A 14,037-nucleotide genomic window follows, 5' to 3' on the forward strand; every position below is an offset into this window, starting at 1 on the left:
ATCAGAGATATGTTGAACTCTGAGGCTCTTATGATGAGTCCAAGTCACGGTGTTTTCCAGAGTGGGATGTTACTGCTAATTTTTGTATAATACAGTACTGGTGATGTATGTAGTACCCCTGGAAAGAAAATGTTAGTAATTACTAGAGGCCAAAATTGTGACCTGCATCAATTGGAAGCAGGACCTCCAAGATGGTTGATAGCTACACCTTAGTTGAATATTAAGTCTAACTCTTGTTTATGGAGAAACTGTCTAAGAGCAATCAATTCAAAATATGAGATCTGTGCCCCACAGAAAGTAGCAATTCTTCTATCCTACAGAATGGCTGGTAAAGGGTAAACAGGGGCGCAGTGGAGAGAGACTCCAGAGTGTGCACAGGTGTTTTGCAGGAGTCCCTGCTGTCTTACTCTATAATTATACTTAGTGGGCAGGACGCGAGGCCTAGCCCTCATTCTCTGAGTGACAGTCAGTCTCACAAAACTTGCTGTAGTTTGTTCTCACAGGTGGAGAAAACTGATTATTGTTGACTGTGGCTAGAACTGTCTGATGAGGACAGCCAACCTGGCCAGTTCAGGAGAACCTCCTCAGAAAGCTTCCCTGTCTTAGTTAGGGTTTGTATTGCTGTGAAGAGACAGCATGACACAGAAACTCAGCGGCTTTCCTTTAGTCCCAGAGGTGAATCCCATAGGCCCTTTCTTCTAGCCTAAATCCCAGAACCACATAGCCAAAGCTGCCAAGTTCTGCTGCTTACTAGGGCAAGAACATGGCCCCCATGTTCAATTGCATCTTCAACATCTGTTTTCCATGGTTTCCTTCACTGCCTAAACTTGGCTATTCTGGAACTTGTTCTGTAGACTATGCTGGTCTCCACTCAGAGATCTGTCTGCCTCTGCCTCTGGAGTACTAGAATTAAAGGTGTGCACCATCACACCTAGCTCTCAGCTTTTCTTTTTCCTCCTCCTCCTCCTTCTTTTTGTTGGTTTTTCAAGATAAGGTTTCTCTGTGTAATAGCCCTGACTGTCCTAGAACTAGCTCTTGTAGACTAGGCTGGCCTTGAATTTACAGAGATCTTCCTGTCTCTGCCTCCCCAGTGCTGGGATTAAAAGCATGTGCCACCACCTCTGGCCCAGGTTTTCTTTAGTTCCTTTTCACAAGTTGGAAATTTAGCTGGGTAAGACCTTGCCCTGAGATCACCACTCCCTTTATTTCATTTCTTAATCTGTTTATCTCCTTGAACACAAGATTTAACTCTATTCCACTTCCTGGTGCCCCTTTCCCAGTCTGTACACTTTGCATTTTTATTAGCTCAACTTGCGCCTTTTTATTATCAATCTTCATGAGAGGTAACACTAATAACCACTAGACTGTTTAGAATTAACAGACTTTTAACAACAGAATTCTCTGCCAACAGAATTAACAGACTTTTCAGAGAAGGAAAAACAGCTACTTTCTTCCCCAAAATATCACAAGACCAGTCTCTAGACCACATACTAACATTCTTCTCTGAAACCTCTTGATCCCCACAGTTCAAATAACTCTTAGCACCACTGGCTTCCACTGGCATGGCCCATTAATTACTGCTTTCCTAACCCAAAGCACCAAAGTCCAAATTCCTTCAAACAAAACCATGGTCAGGTGTATCACAGTGATATCCCAGTCCTGGCACCAACTTTTGTCTTAGAGTTTCTATTGCTGTGAAGAGACATCATCAACATGGCAACTCTTATAAAGCAAAGCAAAATGTTTAACTGGGCTGTCTTACATTTTCAGAGATTCTTTCCAGTATCATCATGGTGGGGAACATGGCAGTATGTAGGTAGACCTGATTCTGGTTACATCTTGATCAGAAGGCAACAGGAAGTGGACTAAGTGACACCATGACTATGGTAACTCTTATAAAGGAAAACATTTTTCATTGGGGTGACTCACTGACATTTTCAGAAGTTCAATCCATTATCATCACGCAGGGAGTAGAGCAGGGTGCAAGCAGACATAGTGCTGGAGAAGTAGTTGCTTCATGTTGATTTGCAGGCAACAGGAAGTAGGCTGAGGCACAGGCATTGGGCACACATGAGAACTCAAAGCCCACCCCCGACAGTGACATCCTCCAACAAGGCCATACCTACCCCAACAAAGTCACACCTCCTAATAGTGCTACTCCCTATGAGCTTCTGGGGACCAATTACATTCAATCCACCACAACTAACAATTATTGATTTTCAAAGTAAATCTCCAGTTTCCTATACCATCTCTTTTGTCCTTATTATTACCCTCTAAGAAATGGCCAAGAAGAGGCTATTCTTTTCTGGGGACAGCCATACTTAGTGACAAGACTATCTAGTAAAGTGTGTGGAGTAAAAATGATGATGATAGAGTGTGAAGTGATTTTGATCTGAGATGATTTTTATATATATTCCAATACTCGACTATACCACATACCAGTGATTGATGGAGAGTACAGATGATCACTAAGCACCTTGGCCATCGGCACACTGGGGAGTGAGTGACCTTTGCAATGGAAGAGTCTCCAACTGTAAAAACTCACCAAGTAACCATGTGATTAAAATCAACTGACTGGAATGGACTAGAAATACCATAGACTGAACAAATATCAACCACAGAAGAAACCATCTGTATCCCTAAGGGACTGCCAGAGACCTCTGGCAATCAATAGAGTAAGGGCATGATCTCATTCACTGAGATAAATGTGTGAGGTTTCATCAGGAGCCACAGTGTGGCCTGTAAGACAGTCACTGCAGCAGATACACTGATTGCTCTATGATCAGTCTGTGATGATGAAGGGTATTGTACCTAGTACATCAATGCCCACAGGCAGTAATTGTGACTGTTGGCAGTGCATCAGAAACTTGACATACCACTCAAATTCTTCAGAAAATATAGCTAGTCTTTTTCTGTTCTGCCTGCCAGCTCCCAAATACCCACACAGAGACTTGTTCATTCTGAAAGCTCAGCTGCCAGTTTAGGAATAATCACATTTACCATGTCCAGTCAATTTGCATTTGGAAAATTTAAGAAAATACCCCATTATGTATTCTGTCTTAGTCCAGAGTTTTATATTGAAACCATTTTGTCATAATTTGTGTGAGCATCCTAAAAATGTCATTTTAGACCGTAAAATATCTTTTTAAATAAACAAGCTTTCATGTTTTTCAACCTTATAAATGTTACATCTCTTATGTAAGTTTCTTTTCTGAATTTGGAAAAAAGGAAGACTGTAAAACTATAACTATCTAGTTCTCAATCTCCATCAGAGACCCAGGAAGGATGAAATATTACTTGAGTAAACATGAAGTGCAGAGAAAGCAACTTCTGAAACTATAGAAGTAACAAAGCTACCTGGCTGCCTGGACAGCCACCCATGGTTCCTCTGTAATGTTGGGGCGTTCATCTCAGCCTACAGGCCTAGAATATCTGATAGACTTTTCTGTGCAGCAGGAATTTTTGAAGGATTGTCCCACCTTGTCTTGACAAAGTTCGGTAGTCACTTTCTTTTGTGTCCTGCTTATCCAATTAGGACAGCATACTGTCAGCAGTGAAGGTGAGAGCAGTTTCTTGACCAAATGACTAGCTTTTCACACACACACACACACACACACACACACACACACACACACACACAGAATTCACATGGACTTTCTTCAATGTCCATCTTTTTAAAAAGTAGATTGGTGCTGTCAGTAGGTGTGTCTCATTGTCATAAATAGCCTTATGTTATTTAAACATCTTAAATGCCATATTCTGTATATTTCTGAAGCATTTGAAGACTGTCTATCTAAAATATAACTGTTTGACCTTGAAAACATACCTAACATGATAAGTTTCTTATAGGTGACTAACCTGCATTTCTTTATTTTTTAAAGTAATTTTATTAAATTATAAAAGTTTCCATTTACACCCCTCTTCCCAACACCCTCCCACTCCCCCCCTCCCTCTCCTCCTCCCTCTTTGTCCCTAAGGGCAGTCAAGGCCTGCATTTCTTTATATCCTAAATAATGACTTTTAATAATGACTTTCAAGGACAAGAAATTTGCATTACATTATTAAATGAGCTGCATTGGTACAATACCTTAAATCCGAGTAGAAATGTATATACAAAAATAATCTTTGGATTAATATATAAAAATCCATAGCAATATAAAAATTTATTAGTAGTGGTTGTTCAAAAGTATACTCAACAATCTACCCTTTTTATCTCATCATTTTTATACTATATCCTCATTTTTTTCTTTTCATAAAGAGATCCCTGAATTTAATCTCCTTTGTTCAGTTTTTTTTCTAACCAGGACCAATAACAATTTGTAACCAAGCCCTCTAAACAATGATAAACATCCATAGACCACAGAATGACCAAAATCTACTTATCCCATCTATTGGGAATGTAGGATTATGTTCTTTAGACTGCTTCCTGTTGTCTGAGGGTACTGTAATCTTTGGGAGACCCTGAGAAAAATAGGATAAGGGTCAAATACTAGCTAGAATAATCTATAAAGTTGGGCCATCTCAGCATCTCAGATGAAGTTCTGGATGCAGAACTCTGAGGAAACTGCAGCAGAGGAGGTCTGAGATGCTGGATCACCTGAACTACCCATTTTCATCGGTATCTGGTCCGTTGCTCTGAAATACACAAACTTTCAAAGGTAACATACATCTCTACATTAACACAAGTATGGACTGTGCATTGTATATAAGCCAATCACAGATGATTTTTGGTTTTATGTTTGAGCGGGTAAAATATATATCACCTGTCATGTAGATTTTCTAGGTTTATTTTTTTATGTCTACAACCAGGATTTTCAGGGGATCTTCCCAATCAGATCTGATCTCTATTAACCTTGAATGAATCCACAGCCTTTTGTTTTATGTGGAAACAAAAGCATAACCCCTTCCCAATGGAACTTATTTTTTTTTTACCTCCATTAGAAGTTAGGACATTTTAAAAATATATAGAGGTTGATTTAATTCAGCAGTCCCTTTCTTAATTCCATATCTCTCAGCAGCTGTTGTCTGTTCATTAGCATTCAAAAAATTCAAAATTAATAAAGCACCATATAAGGTCCAATCTTCCTGTGTTATATTTCCCATCCATACATGGATTTTTCTCTTTTTTTATTACTTTACTTCTCTCTTTAAAGAGTATATTATTTTTAAGCTATTTTTATGTCTGTCTATATCCTTTTTTTTAAAGCCTACATACATTGTTAAACACACTGTAATCTATTTAGAGGTTTTATTTATTTATTTTTTAGTCTGAACCTGCTTTACTGTGTGGCTGTTAGCTTTTTTTATCTACATGAGCAAAACCCTAAATTGTCATGTAGCTTAGCTCATGGTGAACTGGTGATTTAAGCCTGCAGGCCATGGTTGGGAGACACATCTATGTACATGAGAGACTGCGGGACTAAGAAGCTGCATTTGGCTCTGGTTTTGTGTGTTTGGAACCCGTTTGAGCTTTCTCTGATCTTATGTGGAAATACATGTTCATCTGCTGCCCTCCCCATGCTATTTGTAATGAGTCTTTTCTATGTCTCACCTGCCAGCTCCCAAATAACCACACAGAGTTTTATTATTCATTTTGAAAGCCCAGCCTTAGCTAAGGTTTGTTTCTAACTAGATCTTATAACTTTAATTAACCCATTTCTCTTAATTACTTTCTGCCTTGTGGCTTTATTACCTCATCTCTGTAGTGGCCATCCTGCTCACTTTTCATCTGGCTGGCAACTCTGCCTTCTTCTTCCCAGCATTCTCTCCACCCTGAAAAATCCTGCGTAGCTATTGGCCATTTAGCTTTTTATTAAACCAATCACAGTGACATATCTTCACACAGTATAAAAGAACAGAAGAATTGACCCTTATGAACATGTATTGAAATGTGGTTGGGTCAGCAGCTATGATTCACTTTCATAATCTATAGCCACAAAATTATTTTAAATCTACTAGTCTTCAGTATGGCAAATCCAGTTAGGCCCCTAGTAATAACTCAAGAGTGAGAAAAAATATAGAAGGTTTCATAAAGATGGCAATTGGTGTCTTAGGGTTTCCGTTGCTGTAATAGAGCACCGTGACCAAAGGCAACTTGTAGAGGGTTTATTTCATCTTCCAGCTCCACATGATAACCATCCCTAAAGGAAACCAGGGCACAAAGTCAAGCAGAGAAGAAACTTGGAGGCAGGAACTGAAGCAGAGACCATGGAGAAACACTGCTTACTGGCTTGTTCATCATGACTTAATCAACCTGATTTCTTAGAACACTCAGAACCACCAGCACAGGGTTGGCCCCACCCACAGTGAGCTGGGTTCTCCCACATCAATCACCAATCAAGAAAACATATCAAGGCTAACCTAGAGGGGCCATTTTCTTAATTGGAGTCCCCTCTTCTAAAATGACTCTAGCTGGGTCAAACTGACATAAAACTAACCATCACATTGGTTGGAGGTAAACCTTAAATCCTGCTCATAAGTGTACTGGTGGATAATTTTAAATTCTGTGTGTCAGCACTGAGACTGAACTATGTACCTCAGCAGCTCAGAATTTCCGTAAGACTTCAACTAAGATGAACCCTCAGAGTGAGGCACTAGGACACGGGGAAACTGTTGAGAGGGTCCTACTGAACAAACAGCTTTGCTTCAGGGAGAAAAGCCAAAAGACAGGGAGGAGAAAGATAAATTTAATTAATGACAAATGTCACTTATAAATCTTGTCTGTGATAACTTTGTTCATGAATATACTACAATCCAACCACACTCCTTTCTCCTCTCTGCTGCCCTTCTTTTGACTGCATTTCCTGTTTCAAGCACCCATTCCACTCTCTTAGCTTTTGCTTTGTGACCCAAAGATCTAACCAGTGTCACTTGAATGGGCTTGGATGTAAGGACATGGCTAACTCACCAATGACTACATCACTGAAGACAATGAATTCCTCTCCCGACAATCTGTGATTACCATTATATTCCCTGGTTGGGACCCCATGAGCCTCTCTCCTTCTGAGATTGAAGGTTTAGGTCCTATTGTGCAGACCCTATGCAGACAACTGTTTAGGGTTCTTGCATGCCACAGACATGTCATATCTTTTTGTAGCACTGCTCTCCATCATCTGGCTCTTGCAGTCCTGGTTTGTTTTCGTCAGTGTTCCCTGAGCCCTGGGGTGGGGAAGTGTGATATAGGCGCCTCACTCAAGGTTGAACATGCAGCAGTCACTTGTTCTCAGTACCCTGACCAGTCACGAGTCTGCATTAGCTGCTACTTGCTGCAAAAAGCGTCTGTGATCAAAACTGAGGACTGTACCAGTCAAAAGGTCTGACAACACATCTATTTAGTAAAATGAAAGTGCTTATGAGCTCCCCAGCAATGGATGCTTAACAAGATCCACAGTACCAGGCATGCATTCCCTCCTCAGCAATGGACCTCAGAGTCAATCAGAAACCAAATGGTTACCCTTTAACAGTTGTTCCACTATTATTTCAGGAAGTGTCCTTTGCCTGATATTGTAGTTTGAAAAGTCCAAAGATGATAAATATTATTTCTGATTTCCTCTACTCCCCAAACTGCCTCCCACCAGTGAGGAGCTTCTTGCTTGTTTCCAACATGGCCTCTCTGTATTCTACAATGAAGGTGTGTGATTATCATCAACAAAAGGGGTCTCTCACACCCACTTCTGGTGGGCTAGTAGGTGCAATGGCCATGACTTGCATAATTTAGGAGGTCTTTGGGACCTTCCTGGTCAATAATTCCTGGATAGGTATCTCATACCCAGACTGGGATCTTTTGTTTAGTAACCCAGGGCTTCTGGAATGGGAAATGCAACTTTTTAGAAATTATTATTTTACAATTTCATGTGTATGCAATATGTTGATTATCCTCTCCTTTCATCCTCTCCTATCTTGCTTCCACCCCCTAAATCCCTTACTCCCCCTTGTCCTATCACTTTCCTACATTACTGACTTTCACTGTTAGTGACCCATGTAGTTCAACCAGGGCCATCTGTGACAACAGGAGCCTTGTGTGGTCAGTGATGTGCATGCAAAAAGCCATGGTTCTTCCTCACTCTGAAGCTACCACCAACATACGTCAGCTGTGAAGGGTAGGGGACCTTCTTGTGCAGATTCATCTGTGTCTTGCCCAGAAGATAACACTTGGTAGTTTCTCTCTAGCTTCCTTGTGACTTTCCTCTACCCACTCTTCGCCCACGTTCCCCAAGCCTTAGAGAGGCTTGTGTAAATGTTGTCCAGGCCTGTGCGTCTGGCACTTATGTCATGCGTCTTTGCATTCACCGCCAGTCACTGGAAAGGACTTCTCTAATTAAGGCTGAGAGTAGCACAAATAATTATAAGCATGAATATTATGAAGACAGCTTAATGCTGTGCCAATTTGTCAAGCTATGGTATTCAGCTCCCTCCTAGGGTCTATTCATTTCTTCCACCATGGTTTACAGTGCTAAGGATGAACTTTCTCCTGGTCTCAGATCTAATCAGAGAGCAGAGAGCTGCTAGTTACCCTCCTACAGCAGTGTGCACTACTTCACTTTAGAACTGTTATGGGGGTGCCGAGAACACCACAGTGCACATGAACAGAGGACAATAACCCTTTTACTGCTTTGTCTGGTTTTGTTTTTGTTTCTTGAGACAGGGTTTCTCTGTGTATCAGTCAGTCCTAGCTGTTATGCAGCTCGATTTGTAGACCAGGCTGGCCTCAAACTCAGAGATCTACCTGCCTCTGCCTCCCAAGTGCTGGGATTAAAGGCACGTTAAGCCTTTTCTTTCTTTTTCTTCCTTCTTTCTGTACCTTTTTAAAAAAATTCATTGTATATATGAAATGTGCATGACATTAAATAAGAACATTTTTATACAATTATATGTAGCATGATTAATAAAAAACCCAGAGACAGGTATTAAGAGTTCAACCTGAAGGTCAAAAAAGCAAAACAGCCAGCCACTGCCTCTTACCTCTACCTCAGTCTGAAATGCAATCTGGCCTGCAGGAAACTCAGAATGAGACTGTGTCTGTGAGCTGTCTCCTCCTGTCTTATATTCTGTTCTATGATTGGGATGGTAAAAGCCAGTGATTGGATATTTTGCTTTACTGACCTTCAGGTTGAACCCTAATATCTGTCTCTGGGTTTTTATTAATCATGCTACATTTGGTGCCCAACGTGGGGGCCATCTTACTCTTTGATCTTCAGGCAAGCTTTATTTATTAAAATACAAATGAAATATCACTACACTTATATAATGTACACCTTGGTTTTTGTCTTATTTCTCTTTCACTCTACATTCATGCCATACACACATGGTTTTATACATCTATCGAAAATCTAGGAACAACAGATAAGGGAAATACAATATTTGCCATTCTGAGACTGGCTTCATTTATATGATTATTTTGGGATACATCCATTTTGCTGAAATCGTACATTCATTCTTCTTTGTGACTGAATACACACATGCATCTCACATTCCTCTGCTGTTGGACACCTAGGTTGGTTCCGCCATTAGACACTCTGACTGCCGCTGCAATGAGCATCGATTCTCAAGCAGCTCTGTGAGATGCTGTTAACTGGGTCACATAGTAGACGACTGTTTTCAGGATTCTGAGGAAAACCTGCACCATCATCGCCATGGTGGCTGCACTTGTTCACATTTCCACCAGCATCATGGAAGCGTTCCCTTTCCACATTGCCACCAGCACTTCTTTTTTTGTTTTGACTTTTGGAGAATGAGTATTACATTAACATCATTTACACTCCCTCCTCCCCCAAGTACTGCCCTCTTCTTTCTTTTTCAACCATGCAACAAAACTTTTATTAACATTTTTAAGAATGGTTCAAGCTATTATTGAAACTTGTTAATTTCTAAACTTAAATTGGGGTAAATGGCTATCGTGTAGAGTAATGCCATCATGGCCCCTGGAAGTACAGACTGAAGAATTAGTAGCCACCCCTCAGATGGAGGACCAGGTGCAGGGTGAACTCCTTTTGCATGTTGTAATCAGAAAGAGTGTGGTCATCTTCCAGCTGCTTGCCTGCAAAAATGAGTCCCTGCTGCTCTGTGTATGGGGCATATGCCCTCTTAATCCTGGACCTTGTCTTTCACGTGATGGTGTCACTGGGTTCTGCCTCTAGGGTGATGGTCTTGCCAGTCAAGGTCTTCACAAAGATTTGCCTTTTGACCTGTTATTGAGTGTGATGAAACTGCCAGGAGCTGCCAAGAGCGCAGAGATGCCTAAAAACAAGGACCACCGAATTGGACAAAGCCTTTTGTCATTCTGTTTTTGTTTTCTTAATGAATGCCATAATGGCTAGGGTGAAGTGAAAATTCAATGAAGCTTAATTTAAGTATTTTTTAACTTTCTTATTTTTAATTATGTGTATTTGTGTGTCTGTATCTGGTCATTAGAATTTCTTTAAAGAACTTTTCACTAGCCCATTTCTTTTGAGTGGCTGTATTTCTTTAGATTTTTGATTTCTGTGAATATCTAGATAGCAATCCTGTCAGACAAGCAAATATATTCTCATTCAGGATTGTCTCTTCACATAATGGTTTCCTTTTCTGTGCAGATTTTAATGTTTGAGGTCCTATTTGCTAGGAGTTGGTCTGATTTCCTGAACAATTGAAATATTGTTCAGAAAGTCCTTGCCTAAGATTATGGAAGCTTTTATTTTTTTTCCTGTAACAATTTTAGCTTAAAGACTTACATTAAGGTTTCTGAAGCATTTGGAGTTGATTTTTTAGACAGAGTAAGAGGTGGGGTTCTAGTTTTGTTCCCTCTGTGAGTATCCAGTGTTCTGAGCAATGTTTGTTGAAATGTCTTTTTTCTAATGTATATCGTGTGGGCTGATGTCCGGGTGTCCTGTTTTACTCCACACATGTTTTGCTAGTATCATGCGCTTTCGCTACTGTAGCTACACAGTACAAGGAAAGAAGTTAAAACCTGCAGAACCCGGCCTGCCTTGGCTGTCAGAGTCTTTTGTGCTTCCACGTGAATTTGAAGGCGGTTCCTTTGCTTTGAGAGGATGGTACTGCAATTTCCATGGGACCCCACTGGATCTGCAGTGCCTTTGGCAAGTAAGTCTTTCCACAGTGTTCGTATTTGAATTCCTGAACATGGAGGTGCTTCAAGTTTGTCATATTCATGGTTAGGTTTATTTCTAGGTGTTTGTTGTTTCTTTCAGTTGTGAAGTGATCCCTTCCCTGATGTTCTCAGCATGGTTGTTACTGGTGTATAGGAAGACTACTGGTTTTCTTTATGTGCATTCTGGGGATTGAATTCAGGCCAGCAGGCTTGAAAGCAAGTACCTCTGCCTGCTGCCACCTCTCTGCCCACACCTGTTTCCTCCCACTCTGCTAACAAGTATTGAATAAAGGGTCAGCTCACCCTCACTCAGGCTTGAGATCTTGTTTTTGTCTCTGAAGTATTGTTCTTTCTTTCTCACTATTCATCCCTCCTTCCCTTGAGACAGAACCCCTCTATCATGTACCCTTAGCTGTTCTAGAACTCACTATGTAGACCAGGCTGGCCTTGAACTCACAGAGATCCACCTGACTCTGCCCTCCAACTTTGGGATTAAAGGTGGGAACCACCACACCTGGCCTAAACTCAATTTCCTTAAAGGATACCTATTACAGGACACCCATGTAAATTTATGTTTTCCCTTCACTTATCAAATTATGTGGATTTAATTTGAAGCTCAATATGGATTGCCAGTGATGTAGAATTTCCCTCTGTATGCTGCGATTACCATTAATAAATAAAGAAACTGCTTTGGACCTATAGCAGGGCAGAACTTAGGTAGGCAGGGAAAAAAACTAAACTGAATTCTGGGAGAAAGGAGGCAGAGTCAGGGATAAGCCATGGAGCCACTGCCAGAGGCAGATGTGCTGAAACTTTGCTGGTAGGCCACGACCTCATGGTGATGCACAGATTAATGGAGATGGGTTAAATTAAAATGTAAGAGTTAGCCAATAAGAAGCTAGAGCTAATGGGCCCAGCAGTGATTTAAATAATATAGTTTCTGTGTGATTATTTCGGGGCTAAGCTGATGAACAGCTGGGAAGCAACAAGCGGCCTTCCTCCAACATGCCAGCTATCCACACACTTCCTTTCTGTCTTTCTAATTATGTATTCCTGTGTAAATGTTCATGTTTTAGTCAAAATAAAGGCCATCTGGGCAGCAAGAGTAACTTAGTAGTATTTCCTGCTCATTTAGTGTGTGTCAGACCCTGGGCTAGACCTCTAGCATAAAATAACTTTTAAGGCTTCTACTCTTTCACCATGCTTGGCTTATAATTTTTTCTTTTACCCTATTTTTCTTTTCCTTTCCCCCTGAATATCCTCCTTATCAACTAAAGCCTACTTTAGCATCTGCTCTCTGCCTCATGACAGACCAGCTGGGAATACAGGGAGTGAGAGATCACAGCTCTTTGCAAGGCTCATGTGACCTAATGGAAAAGTCAGAGAGATAAGCAATACTGACAACTCATCACATTTCTGTTAAAGTTGGTGGTTGTTGTTTCTCAAAAAAAAATGTCAACACACAGTGCTACTGAGATAGTTTAGTACCTGGGCACTTTCCCTCCAGCTTCCCACCCTGAGTCTGAGAGCCAGAGCCCAAATGGTGGAAGGAGAGAAGAGTCCCTCCAGGTTCCCTGACTTCTTCACACGTGCTAGAGCATGCACCACATAGAGTAAATTAAAGAAATAAAAAAGACCGACAAGAAAGGGAGTCTTTGGGACTAGGGAGATGACTCAGTGGTTAACAGCACTTGTGGCTCCTGCAGAGGGCGGATTCTGTTTCCAGAACTCACATGGTGGCTCACAGCCATCCCTAACTCCAGTTTCAGGGGATCTGATGCTCTCTTCTGATCTTTGTGGGTGCTGGGCACACACATAGTAAATGCACATATATTCAAGCAAAAAGATTATACATATAAAACAAGCATACACATACACACACACACACACACACACACACACACACACACACACACACAAACAGGCCTGCACACACACATGCACATATGGAATATTTCAGTAATATTGACTCAAGAGGCCAAGATCAGTGTTCATGTATTCACTTCTAATACTAACCACTGTTTCTGCCACTCAGCCATCTATTTCAAAGGCAAAGACAATCTTTTAATGAATCATAATTGTGTATTACTGAATATACTAAAGAAAACAAGGTCCCCACTTGCTGCTAATTGCTCTAGCCATTTCACAGCAATGAAGTCATTTGTCGGTCTCCCCTCATCAAGACTCCTCAGTGCTGCTGTGTCTAATTCTCACTCTGCTGGGCAAGGCTGCTATTTCAGCAAATCTTTCTAGTCCAGATTTTATTCCTCTGTCATGCTTCTCAACAAACACACAGGAAAAGTTCTCCCTACACATCATCTCTTGTAAGCTTTCTTACAAGAAGTTTTTCAATTTTTATCAATTTTCAATGAGGAAAATGTGATACACTTGTGATTATTCTTGGGAATACATGGTCATTATTTTTGCTCACCACCACCTGAGGACATCAGCCACATCCTTTCTACTCTCTTTGCTGTCCTGTGAGGTTTAGCACACAATGGTGTTGGCAACTGAGCAATAACAATCCACACTGCTCAGGAGACTTTAAAGGTCAAGCGGATTAGTGGAAGAGTAAATTAATTTTATTGACTGATGAAAAACTAAAGCCATAGGTTTGGACAGACAACAATAATCAAGTTCTGCTGGTATTCTATATTTTCTTTTAAGTTTAAGCCAAAAGAACATCGAATTGTAGACTATGAGTGAGCTAGTTGCTTTTAGTTCCTTCAACAAAAACTGCACAGGTGGGCAGTTGCACAGCATTAAATACACACATTTCTGCAAAACTCTGACAGTGCTGTGTGATGACCTCAAAGGCTGCCGTAATCACCTACACTGGTCGGACTCAGGGTTCCTTTTCCCTTTTCTGCCACCCTGGAAGGAAAAACAGCACGTTATTTAGACACACCAGCTCCGGCCATTTTTAGTGCATGAGCACACAAAATCAAAAG

At 40.8% G+C, this 14,037-nt stretch overlaps 1 protein-coding gene across 2 annotated transcripts in view; it reads right to left on the reverse strand.

The window, feature by feature from the left end:
* Positions 1-5,791: 5,791 nt before the first annotated feature.
* The window catches only part of Gkap1 (G kinase anchoring protein 1), a 57,733-nt gene continuing 49,487 nt past the window's right edge, over positions 5,792-14,037 (reverse strand). Inside the window, exon 12 of one of the 2 annotated variants that reach the window (XM_085699621.2) lies at positions 5,792-6,140. In XM_085699621.2, the coding sequence (XP_085555747.1) occupies positions 6,111-6,140 (30 nt within the window). In that variant the 3' untranslated portion in view covers positions 5,792-6,110. Of the gene's footprint in view, positions 6,141-13,646; positions 13,961-14,037 lie in introns of those variants that run through there. The other variant, XM_048447693.2, reaches the window with a different exon arrangement.

The sequence above is a fragment of the Myodes glareolus genome, chromosome 14 (assembly GCF_982192425.1).
Source record: "Myodes glareolus chromosome 14, mMyoGla1.1, whole genome shotgun sequence".
NCBI lineage: Eukaryota > Metazoa > Chordata > Mammalia > Rodentia > Cricetidae > Myodes > Myodes glareolus.